Below are 13,328 nucleotides of genomic sequence, written 5' to 3' on the forward strand. Positions count from 1 at the left end.
ACTTTGAACAAGCACTTTGTGTTGGTATAAGCAGTATAAAAGAAATTTAATAAAGATAATTTAGTATCATCAGCAAAGAGGATAAACCTTACCAGACAGCTGTATTGTGATATTGCTCACAAGGACCAATTCTTGTGGCATACTAATAGTAGTATCCTGTTCCTCAGAGTAAAATCCATTTACCACAACTTTCAACTCACCAGCCTTTTTAGGGCACATACCAAGGGCACTCGGTTTATTTATCAGTTGCCTATGTGGAACTGTGTCAAAGGTTTTACTGAAGTCTAAGTACACCACATCTAGTGCTCTCCCTAGATTCAACTGTCTGGTCACCAAGTCAAAGAAATTAATCAGATTGTCTGTCTAGCAAACCATGCTGCTTTGGGTCCTATAACCCACTGGATTCCGTAAACCTCACTATCCTCTCTCTGCTTCAGAAGCTTTTCTGTTTATTTAATTAATGTATCTATTAATTTACTCACCAAAGAATTCGGTCTAATCAGCCTGCACTTCCCAACCTCCTCCTGCTTTTGCAGAGAGAAACCACATCCATCCTTCTCCAGTCTCTGGTTCCACTCCAGACTAGAGAAGTATTGAAAAGGTCAAGGTCAGACAGCGGAGCTGCCAGAACTTCCCTAAGTTTCTTCAATACCCTTGTATGTATTCTGTCTAAAGGTAGACAAAGCCAATAGGGTTACTTTATCTAGCTCCTCATAAACACAGTCTTTTGAAAATCAGTCAAGGTCTACCACACCTCCATTCCTATTAGCATTTATTTTGTGGTCCTATTCTCAACCCTTAATCAGTGAACACAGAACATAAATATTTGTTCCTTAGCAGCCATCCAGATTGGTGAAGACACTGGGTTATGTACCCCTACCTGCAAATGAAAATGGAGAACACTGACTCTGAACACCGTATATAGCCCCTGTGCAGTTGCCAGCCAGCCAGCATTTCACAGTCTCCCAGCAGATGGTGGATGTCTGGTAGGCCTGGGAAGGGGTCCCTGGGGGTTTGGTAATGGTCCTTTGGTCCTGGTGGTGGTGTGTTCTTTGTCTCTACCTCTTGCAGTCTGGGGGGTGCTGGTTTTTGGGGGCCACTTAATTTCCCTGGGGATCTCACACCTGGAAGACAGGGTCCCTCCCCCCATGGCAGGTTCTCCTTTCTGAGAGACCTTGTGTGCCTCGGCTCCTGCGTTGCTGGCTGCCTTGAGTGCCTGGCAGAGAATGACACGAGGACGGTGCACTGTGGTAACCGTGGGGACAGGATGGGGAAAGAGCCCGTGGGGACAGGATGGGGACAGAGCCCATAGGGACAGGATGGGTACAGAGCCTGCGGGGATGGGGACAAACTTTGTCCCCATGTCATTCTCTACTTTTTAGACTGTTAATGAATTGGACAGTTACTTATGTTCGAGTGATGCAGACAACACTGTTTTCATTTTTGGAAAAACAAGCAAAAGTGCTGACCACAACTGGCAAAATTTGCACAGGGGATCTTGTGAATTCTTACTACCAGCACATCTTCTGAGAAGACATTTTCTATTGCTGGAAGTACTGTGGAAGACAGGAGAACTAGACTGAATCCTGAGATTATTGATGACTTCTTTTTCATCCACAGATTAAAAAATCAAAACAGTGCTTCATAGTCTATATTTCTTCTCTGCTAGGGCATACAGAGAGGGTTGTATTTTGTACCCCTGTACATTTTAATGGGGTGGATTATAGTTTCTTAGGGTAGTAGAAGTCAGCTGTTGTTGGGGTTGTAAGGGTAGAGGGTTGTGGTGGTGGGGGGTTATTATAAATGTTCATCATTATTATTATTCTTGCTTGTCATTATTATTATTGTTTTCTATTTGTGATTTATGAACAACAGTTGCACAGAATATTGTTCCTTTTTATACAAAGATTTAAATATAAAATCATGTGTTCGAGGCTTCTGCAGAGGATAGAGCCCACAGAGATAGGGCAGGGATGAAGATAGGGCCTGTGGAGATGGGAACATGGACAAACTTTGTCCCCCTGTCATTCTCTAGTGCCCGGTTCCTCTTTCAGCTGCAGACCGTTTGTGATTTATTGAGGAAAAAAACAACAACACAGTGACTCCAGATTGGTTTATTTGGGTGAAATCCTTTAAGAAAAGTGAGTGCAATATGGCTCGGGTGGTCTAGTTTCTAGAGCAGCTGGGCTGGATAGTCAATCTTGCTAAGAGTCACCTCTCTCCTTCACAGACTCTGGGAGTTCAATTCGATACTCTCTTCGTCATGTCTTTCTGCCTCCCCAGTGCATTCTCAAGCTACAGGAGCAGGTTTGCTTGCTTCTGGCGATACGGGCACAGGATGTGGGTTGCATGGCAGCCTTCCTGAAGGTGGTCCAGTGGGCCAGAGCTCACATGCATCCCCTGCAGGTGGCGTTCCTAGTGTACCTGTCTCCGCAGACCAATGCCTTGGAGGAGCTCATTCCTCTCAGGGGGGAGGCATGATGCAGTCTGCAGCAATGGCTGCAGAACAGAAATCTAGAGAAGGGCATGAGGCCCCTGTGTGGAGATGATGGATGGCAGCCTGGGAGGCTGGGGAGCCCATTGTCTGAGTCAGATGGCTCAGGAATCTGGTGTGTCTGATGGTCAGTGACCCACTGAGTTCAGGGGGTGGCCGACATACCGCGGCAAGAGCCAGTGGTGACGCTGGATCTGTCTCCATTCTTGCTTACGGTATGAATCTTGAAAAGGCACATCTGAAAAAGAAGGGTTTTTCTACTAAAGTGATCTCTAATACATTGCAGTCTCATAAGTGGTCTACTTTGCTGGCTTATGTGCTTGTCTGGTGTGTTTTTGAGGCCTGATGTCAGGAGAGGGGCTACGGACCATTCAGGGCTTCTGTGGCGCCAGATTCTGGAGTTTCTCCAGGAGGGTGTGGATAAGGGTTTGGCCTTGTCACTCCATTAAGGTATAGCTGGCAGTCTTGGCCTGTTTCCAGGGGATGATTGAGGGTAAGTCTGTGGTGTCCATTCCAGATATGGTTCATTTTCTTCAGGGGGTAAAGCTTACACAGCCTCCATGGCATCCTTTGGTACCTCCTTGGGACCTGAATATGGTTTTGGAGGTGTTGGTGTCCTCACCTTTTGAGCCTCTAGCTTCCTCAAACCTGAAGGGCTTGACATTAAAGACAGTTTTCTTAGTTGCTATCTCTTTGGTGCATATTTTTTCAGAGCCTTGTCCTTCTGGACTCCATTCTTGCAGATTTCTGAAGAGACAGTCACTTTACGGACGGTTCCCTTCTTCGTGCTTAACGTTGTGTTGGCATTTCATGTGAATCAGTCTATTTCACTCCCTGTTTTGGGGAATGTTTCAGGTGATAAAGAACAGTGACGTTTGGCTCATTTGGATGTTAGATGGGCATTGCTGGAGTACTTTCATTGCACAGGGGAGTCTCATAGGTAGGATCATCTGTTTGTGCTGTTTGATGGTCCAACAAAGGAGCAACAGCATCGAAAGGCTTCCATTGTAAGATGGATGAAAGAAGTGATTGTCTCCACTTATCTCCTTAAGGGGTGTGTGGTTCCTTCTATCTTCAAGGTTCATTCAACTAGTGGTGTGGCTTCTTCTTGGGCAGAGAGTAGTTTGATTTTGCCTCAGGATATCTGTAGAGTAGTAATGTGGTTTTCTTTGCGTTCCTTTGTGAAGCATTACCATGTCGACATGCAGGCATCTAGGGACGCGGCTTTTGGCACCAGTGTGTTCGTTTCTGGGCTCAGAGGGTCCCACCCTTGAGTATACTGCTTTAGTACTTCCAAAGTATCTTGACCAGTCTGGATGCAAGGTCCCACCCAGGTTTTAGGAGAGAATGAAAACAACTTTGGGTTGGCGTGTGTGTTGGCAGATAGTGTTTTGGAGTTTGCTTTTGCTCGATGGTTGTCTGTTCTTGCATGTTTTATGGTATTCAATTCTGTTGTTGTGGTTTTAGGTGTTAAAAAAAGGCATAATAGGGGCAGAAAAGAAACAACGAAACAAACTCTGATTGGGGTTGCAATGCAGAGGAACATCTTTGGAGGTGGTGGAGCTTATGGCAACTACACAGGGGTTGTATGCATAGTCTGTGTTCTCAGTCTCCGTCTGCTGGTAGGCGTGCATAACCCAAGCATCTTGACTGTTCTGGAAAGCCTAAAGGAAATAAAATTAGCAGATAAGATCTAATTTCTCCTTAAGCAATCCTCTTTATCCTTATCAGCTTCTACATATTTCTCCACTTCAATCTTGAGCTTAGCAGTGCCACTTCTGCACTTCTTCCTATCACTAGCATATCTAAAAAAAAAAAAAATGACGTGTCTCCCCCATTTTATCTTATTGGCAGTTTTTTTTTATTCCAAGTGCATCTTTGCTTTCCTGACTACTGTTCCAACATCTTTTAGCTTTTTTAGGTATTGTTGCCTGTCTTCCTCTTTCTGCAAACTCTTGTACTTTATGAAGTCTAACCTGTTTTTCCTTACCTTTTCAGCTACTGCTTTTGAGATCCAAAGCAATTGTCTTTTCCTCTTGCTTTCAGTTGTACCCACTGCTTTTTTACTTCTCTCTGATGTTCCCATCCAGCTAACAACTCCTTAAGGTATTCCCCCATCCTGACAAAGTTAGATTTAGTCAAACCAACAAAATGAAGGTCCAAGTCTCCCGCAGAAAGCACATAGAAAACAAAAAGAGCGGAAGAAAACCAAAATAGACCAGATCCACACCACAAAAGAGTAAGAGCTCTTACTCTTTTGTGGTGTGGATCTGGTCTATTTTGGTTTTCTTCCGCTCTTTTTGTTTTCAAAGTTAGATTTAGTGTATGACTTAGATTATGGTGTACAACACACAATGGGAAAAAAAAATCATTCACTACATCTGGCTTTTACTTATGACCCTCATATAAAGGTATGCAGTGAGGTCTCCTGTCCTAAAACACTTCTGTCCTCTTCACTGCATGTCCCCTTGTGCTTTTCCAGGTTTCTGATGACTTTTCCTTTGGCTTATTTGATCTGGACTGGGATATTTTCACACAGCACATCGAAGGGGCCGTGAACCGAGTCCCAGTGCTGGAGAAAACAGGCATTAAGTCGACCGTGTGTGGCCCAGGTAGGAGACGGTTGTGCTGTATTTTTTTTAATTTTAGGCCTAATGTTCTGCAAAGCACAGGGATAGGCAGAGTGGAGGAGTGGCCTAGTGGTTAGAGTAGTGGACTTTGGTCCTGGGGAACTGGGTTCGATTCCCACTGCAGTCACAGGTAGCTCCTTTTGACTCTGGGCAAGTCACTTAACCCTCCATTGCCCCAGGTACAAATAAGTACCTGTATATAATATGTAAGCCGCATTGAGCCTGCTATGAGTGGGAAAGCACGGGGTACAAATGTAAGAAAAAAAAACTTGGGTAGTGCTTATAAGGCAATCCATGGAGACCAATCACCAATTAGGAGTGGAGGAACAAGTGAAATGTGTTGTAGGATAAGGAATAATTGTAGTCACTTAAAGGGTAGACCCCCCTGCATTGGATTTGTTAATATTATTGTAAATGACCTGTGAGATCATTTACCAAAGGACATTTTGGAAACTTATCTTCCTTAATTTATGATCCTTCCTTTTATTTCATTTTTTATAATTGATTCCAATTTTGGGATCTGCGCTTTTGCAATCACTTTAGTTCTTCCCTGTAGTAACATTAAAATTAATTTATAGTTTTTGACTTTTGCTGCAATTCACTGGGATATTTAGAATGAATATAAACATGTCTAAAAAATGAAAATGAGGTTCCTATTGCTGCAGCATTGTGTCACAATATAATCAAGGACATTTTTTTAAACAGTGCAGTTTCTAAAAATCACAGCCTCCTCTGGAAGATGATTACATGGTCTATTTCCAGAAATACTGAGCTCAATATTCAAAGCAAGTTATACATTCACCACCAACCAGTAAATGTATAGCTTGCTTATCTGTGAATTTTGGTGACTATTCAGATAGTACTGGGACAAAAACCCCTCTAACCTGCCTGATACTATCCATATAGTAAGTGGTTGGATTTGGGAAGGAGTGAAGGTGGGCTGAGCAAATCTGGATAGACGTGATTTTTAGCTACTACTGTCTGAATAAGCTATCTGTTCATTGCCTTGGTCATTTTGTCCAGTGGCTATAGGAGGCACAATCTTTGCAGTGCTGAGATTTTATGAAATGGGAAAGAAATTAGCTTTGGACAATTCAGCATTGTAAAGGTATGCAGTGAGCTACTTTGTTGGAAGGTAGGTGTAAGATATAGGACAGTAGTAGCATTTCTATAATTTTCCTGCAGGTGGCACCAAAACTTTATTGAACCGCTAAGAAAAATCATGTCAACCACAGCATTGAGTTCCTATATTGTCATTAATTTCTGAGGGGTTTTTTTCCCCTCCTTTTATGTTGAAACCCTGCCAAATCTGAGCAGTTTTGTCCTTTGGTTTAAGTTTTAATTATTATTTTCTTGCTAAAGAAGCAAACAAGATAAAGTAAATAACAACCCAGAGTCTGTTTTGGTTCCCCTGTAAGTAGTGTGGGTGTTTTTTTGTGCTTCTCTGCAGTAACTGCATAGGTGATACTCGGAGGCGTAGCTAACATTGAGTGAACCTGGCAAAAGGCCCAGGGCCACCTGCTGTCAAACCAGAGTGCCCTCTCATTGGCTTCCTGATCTGCATCCCTGCTGTTCATCATCTCCAAACATGCAGTGAAAGCAGTGAAAAAGCAGGTAGCCTCTGGTTGACCCAACCAGAGCCTTTCCTCTGCCTCATCTCATCCACAGGAAGTTATAGCAGAGGAGGTGGGATGCGGTAGAGGAAAAGCTCTAGTGGGGCTGGTTGGAGGCTAGCTGTTGTCATTGCTGCTGGTGCAGGTTTGAAGGACTATTGGGGGGTGGGAGGGGAGCTAGAGAGAGACACATGATTCACAAGGGGGGGAGGAGGAGAGAGATGCTGGAATTGCAGGGGTGGGAGAAGAGAGTCGAGGGAGAGAGATGAGGGAAGGAAGACTGGATCGGGGGGGGAGAAATGCTGGACCACTGGAGGGAGCTAGAGAGAAATGCCAGACCATGGGGGGGGGGGATCACATTGAGAGAGGGAGAGATGCTGGCCCTGGGGTGGGAGAGGGGGCAAGGGCAGCATGGGAGAGAGAGGGAGAGATGCTTGCCCTAGGGAGGAGGGATGGGGCACAGAAAAGACATGCTGGGCATGGAGGGAGCATAGGGTCTGGGACACAGAGAGAAGGGGCTGAATAATTAGTGATTCAGAGGAGAGATGCTGTATATGGTGGGCACAGAGAGGGCAGTTGCTTAACAAGGGGAGAGGATAGGGCAGGGACACAGGGAAGATGCTGGACAGGATAGATAAGGGATACAGAGGGATGGTGGGCATACAGAGAAGAAATGTCAGGAGATCCTGGAAAGAGAATTAAGAAAAGCAGAAAAAATACACAAGTACCAAAGTAATATTCAGACACAAAAATAGAAAAAAAGTATTTTTTCCTCAATTTATTAATTATAATACAGTGGGGGAAATAAGTATTTGATCCCTTGCTGATTTTGTAAGTTTGCCCACTGACAAAGACATGAGCAGCCCATAATTGAAGGGTAGGTTATTGGTAACAGTGAGAGATAGCACATCACAAATTAAATCCGGAAAATCACATTGTGGAAAGTATATGAATTTATTTGCATTCTGCAGAGGGAAATAAGTATTTGATCCCCCACCAACCAGTAAGAGATCTGGCCCCTACAGACCAGGTAGATGCTCCAAATCAACTCGTTACCTGCATGACAGACAGCTGTCGGCAATGGTCACCTGTATGAAAGACACCTGTCCACAGACTCAGTGAATCAGTCAGACTCTAACCTCTACAAAATGGCCAAGAGCAAGGAGCTGTCTAAGGATGTCAGGGACAAGATCATACACCTGCACAAGGCTGGAATGGGCTACAAAACCATCAGTAAGACGCTGGGCGAGAAGGAGACAACTGTTGGTGCCATAGTAAGAAAATGGAAGAAGTACAAAATGACTGTCAATCGACAAAGATCTGGGGCTCCACGCAAAATCTCACCTCGTGGGGTATCCTTGATCATGAGGAAGGTTAGAAATCAGCCTACAACTACAAGGGGGGAACTTGTCAATGATCTCAAGGCAGCTGGGACCACTGTCACCACGAAAACCATTGGTAACACATTACGACATAACGGATTGCAATCCTGCAGTGCCCGCAAGGTCCCCCAGCTCCGGAAGGCACATGTGACGGCCCGTCTGAAGTTTGCCAGTGAACACCTGGATGATGCCGAGAGTGATTGGGAGAAGGTGCTGTGGTCAGATGAGACAAAAATTGAGCTCTTTGGCATGAACTCAACTCGCCGTGTTTGGAGGAAGAGAAATGCTGCCTATGACCCAAAGAACACCGTCCCCACTGTCAAGCATGGAGGTGGAAATGTTATGTTTTGGGGGTGTTTCTCTGCTAAGGGCACAGGACTACTTCACCGCATCAATGGGAGAATGGATGGGGCCATGTACCGTACAATTCTGAGTGACAACCTCCTTCCCTCCGCCAGGGCCTTAAAAATGGGTCGTGGCTGGGTCTTCCAGCACGACAATGACCCAAAACATACAGCCAAGGCAACAAAGGAGTGGCTCAGGAAGAAGCACATTAGGGTCATGGAGTGGCCTAGCCAGTCACCAGACCTTAATCCCATTGAAAACTTATGGAGGGAGCTGAAGCTGCGAGTTGCCAAGCGACAGCCCAGAACTCTTAATGATTTAGAGATGATCTGCAAAGAGGAGTGGACCAAAATTCCTCCTGACATGTGTGCAAACCTCATCATCAACTACAGAAGACGTCTGACCGCTGTGCTTGCCAACAAGGGTTTTGCCACCAAGTATTAGGTCTTGTTTGCCAGAGGGATTAAATACTTATTTCCCTCTGCAGAATGCAAATAAATTCATATACTTTCCACAATGTGATTTTCCGGATTTAATTTGTGATGTGCTATCTCTCACTGTTACCAATAACCTACCCTTCAATTATGGGCTGCTCATGTCTTTGTCAGTGGGCAAACTTACAAAATCAGCAAGGGATCAAATACTTATTTCCCCCACTGTATGTCAGCTTTAGGAAATATAAATCTCCGATATCTTACATTTCGGTTTCTATTTCTATTATTATAACAGATTTTCTATATAGGTCTGGAATGTGTGTGTTCAAGGTTTGTTTACTGGAGCTGTGATGGACATCCCTCTCGCCCTCTAACTGGTCCTCCTCACCTCCATCACATGCTTTTCAGTTAACTATCACCCTCATATTTGCACGACTGTTTTTGTGTACCTTGACGTGCCCTTATAGAACTCCTTGCCAGATCACATCTGTCTTGCCCCTTCTCTGAAACAGTTCAAAACTCAGCTCAAAGCATGGCTATTTCAACTTTCCTATGATTAATTAATTTTCCTTTTTTTTTTGTCTGCTACTTTAATTTCTACCATTCCTCTTAAATTTTGGATTTCCTTTCTGTAAACCACCTTGTAACGCTTCATGCATATAGATGGTATATTGAGTACCCTTGAAATAAAATAAATAAGTAAGTATTATAGAGGGTCCTATTAATTTTTCCTCTCAGGACCCATTCAGTCTTTGCCAGTGGTGATACTGTGGCTAAGCTGGACAGTTTCATCTGCCCTTTCTCAAACTGTACCCCCTTCACTGGCACTATGAATGTCTCTCAGCCCTAGCTGAATATTCACCCCAATACAATACAATACAATAATTTAGAGGTATTTATCTGACTCCCATAAACCTTTATTAGCAGAAACTGGTTAATATGAAGGACCTGGTTCAATTAATCCAGGGCAGAACAATGAAGGCAGTGTACTGTGGACACACAATATACAACCCACACTTTCTTTTCACTATCAGGTTTATTTTCGAAAGAGAAGGGTGCCCATCTTTTGACACAAATCGGGAGATGGGCGTCCTTTTCCCAGGGTCACCCAAATCGGCATAATCGAAAGCCGATTTTGGGCGTCCTCAACTGCTTTCCGTCGCAGGGACGACCAAAGTTCACAGGGGTGTGTCAAAAGCACAACTAAGGCGGGACTGGGGCGTGCCTTAAACATGGGCGTCCTCGACCAATAATGGAAAAAAGAAGGTTGTCCCTGATGAGCACTTAGGCGACTTTACTTGGTTTATTTTTTCTTATGACCAAGCCTCAAAAAGGTGCCCGAACTGACTAGATGACCTCCCCTTACTCCCCCAGTGGTCACTAACCCCTCCCACCCTAAAAAAAAATTTTTTTAATATTTTTTGCCAGCCGCAAATGTCATACCCAGCTCCCTGACAGCAGTGTGCAGGTCCATGGAGCAGTTTTAGTGGGTGCAGTGCACTTCAGGCAAGCAGACCCAGGCCCATTCCCCCCTTACCTGTTACACTTGTGGTGGTAAATGTGAGCCCTTCAAAACCCATCAGAAACCCACTGTACCCACATGTAGGTGCCCCCCTTCACCTCTTAGGGCTATGGTAGTGGTGTACAGTTGTGGGGAGTGGGGGTTGTGGGGCTCAGCAGACAAGGTAAGGGAGCTATGCACCTGAGAGCAATTTCTGAAGTCCACTGCAATGCTCCCTAGGGTGCCCGGTCGGTGTCCTGGTATGTCAGGGGGACCAGTGCACTACGAATGCCGGCTCCTCCCATGACCAAAGGGCTTGCATTTGGTCGTTTCTGAGATGGGCGTCCTCAGTTTCCATTATTGCCGAAAATCGGGGACGACCATCTCTAAGGATGACCATCTCAAAGGTCGACCTAAATTTCACGAGTTGGGCGTTCCCGACCGTATTATCAAAACGAAAGATGGACGCCCATCTTGTTTTGATAATACAGGTTTCCCCGCCCCTTTGCCGGGACGTCCTGTGAGGACGTCCTTAGGAAAACTTGGCGCCCCTTTCGATTATGCCCCTCTATGTCACCGTGGAATTGTAAGAGAGAAATATTTATTAAAATAATTCTAGATGATTGAGCAGCTCATGCAGAAAGGTAAAATTAGATTAGGTATTTTCAACAAATAATTTATTCAGTTTTTTAAATTTTAGAACCCACTAAATTTAAAACCTTCATTTTACAAATAATTGTCAATTTCATATATTTGGAGGAAGGAGAGATGTGTGTAGGGTCCTGCCCTCTTGGCTTCATCAGAAAACTAGGTTTACTTTAAAAACCTCTTGACACAGAGAAGCGGAAATATCAAGTAGACATATCAAGTTCATTTCTCAATGTGTTCACTCTCTTTCCTCACCTCTATTTTATCCCATTTCAAGCTATACTCTAGCAGCTTCAATACATTAAGGTTCCCTGGATTTCAACTCCTTTCAAGGCCTCTTTTGCTCCAGCCCATCCTTCTTACTATAACTTCAGTAAAATAACTCCAGAGCTCACACTGTTTATGCAGAAACAGCTTGTTCTTTAGATTCTACCAGTAAGACAAGGTCTTGTTAAAGAAGTGAAGAGCCCAAGTGAAAATTCTCTAGTGGAAGCTGTGAGTCCTGTTTTTGGGTGCTCTGTGATATTTACAAAGTAGCAGACCCAGTTTGGAATCTCTGAGAAATTGGGGGTGGAGAACAGGGCTGGGGAGGAAGTGATTTTTTTTTCCTCCCTGCAGGGAGTCTGGGAATCTCTTCTACTTAAGGGACACAATGGTTAGTAGCAGTAATATTTGCATTGTCTCCCATTGAAAGCAGATGTAGATATAAATGTTTGGTGATAACTTTTAAAGGAATACATACGCAAAAACCACAATACTTATGGGAAAGGTTAGCGTGATCTTCTCAAGGCAACTTATGTATTCAATCAGTAGAAACATTTTAAAAAGTGGAAGGATAAACCAAGGCATTCTTAGTGGTAGAGCCAGAGATGTGGAAGGCCTTCCTGAAGAGCTGTGGGTAGAGGAAAATCTGCTCAACTTTAGGAAGTACTTAAAAACTGTCATATTCTTCTGGTGATATTGTTTGGGGGAGAGTATGGCGAAATTGAGGAGGTTTATTATCAAACGGGAATTTGGTTTTAATGACAATAATAAGGGCTTCTTTTCTCTGAAATAGTGAAGTAGTGAAAACTGAGATATTTGCGCTTGGGTCTTGATGTTAGTTGATGAGTGATTATAGCTATGTATTTAAAATCTTGATATATCGCCTGGACTGACAAACATATCACAGCAGCGTATATAAAATAATATTAAAACAAACAAGAAAAGGAACTACAATATTAAAAGGATAGAACCATTCATACCAAGAAAAAACCAATAATAGCCGAACCGCTTGTTCCAACTCCCATCAACTGTCTATGGCCTCTGCCTGAATTCCATAAACCAAGCCAAAAAATGGGATTTCAATAATATTTTGAATTTTTTATAAGAAGATGCCAAATGTATAGATGAAGGGAGATCATTTCACAACCTCGGGGCCACGAAAAAAAGCAGAGTGTCGGATTGTCTCATATTGAGTCTACTTAGGGTAGGGAAGTACTAACCTGTGTGTATCAAGAGATCTTAGAGCACGATAAGGAGTATAGGGGATAGTTAATATAGAAAGATAAAGTGCTAGACTAGTATAGTAAGCTCTATGTGCTAGATAAAGTATCTTGAAACACGAAAATGAAACGGGCAACCAATGTAGCTTGATTAACAGTGGTTTAACGTGATCATATTTTCTTGCCCTAAGTAATAACCAAGCTGCTGCATTTTGCAGAGTCTGCAAATGCTTAATTTGAGAAGCTGGGAGACCTGCATAGATTGTATTGCAGTAATCTAATCTTGAGAAAAAAAATGCATGAATCAAACAATGTAATGCAGCAAAATCAAGAATGTTATGAAGAAATCTAACCAACCACAAGGAAATAAAGCCTTTCTTGAGAACTGTAGAAATTTGGTCTTGGAATGTCAACCGGGAATCGATAATAACATCTAGATAGCGGAAAGAGGGAGAAAGAGTAATTTGCTGATCTAATAAACAAAACGGTAAAGTAGGGGCTGTCAGTGATCCCAAAATCCAGCAAATGACAGCTTTAATTGGGTTAAAAACTATTTTATGGTCTCGCATCCACCTTGTAAGAGTTTTCAAGCAAAGTTGTAGTGGCCTGTGTAGGGGAAGTTGGCCACAGAAGCAAGATATTATCTGCATAGAAATACAGTGTAATATTAAATGATTGTACTAGAGTAGCCAAAGGGCTAAGAAAAATATTAAAAAGAACAGGTGACAGTACAGAGCCTTGCGGAACACCACAACTTATACGGACTGTGCCAGAGCCGGTGGTGGGAGGCGGGACTG

General features: G+C 43.4%; 1 protein-coding gene across 3 annotated transcripts in view; it reads left to right on the plus strand.

The window, feature by feature from the left end:
* SARDH (sarcosine dehydrogenase) overlaps positions 1-13,328 on the plus strand; it is a 148,474-nt gene that overhangs the window by 18,153 nt on the left and 116,993 nt on the right. For all 3 annotated transcript variants that reach the window (XM_030207696.1, XM_030207698.1, XM_030207697.1), the window contains exon 8: positions 4,977-5,106. In XM_030207696.1, the coding sequence (XP_030063556.1) occupies positions 4,977-5,106 (130 nt within the window). The remainder of the gene's footprint in view (positions 1-4,976; positions 5,107-13,328) is intronic.

The sequence above is a fragment of the Microcaecilia unicolor genome, chromosome 6 (genome assembly GCF_901765095.1).
Source record: "Microcaecilia unicolor chromosome 6, aMicUni1.1, whole genome shotgun sequence".
NCBI lineage: Eukaryota > Metazoa > Chordata > Amphibia > Gymnophiona > Siphonopidae > Microcaecilia > Microcaecilia unicolor.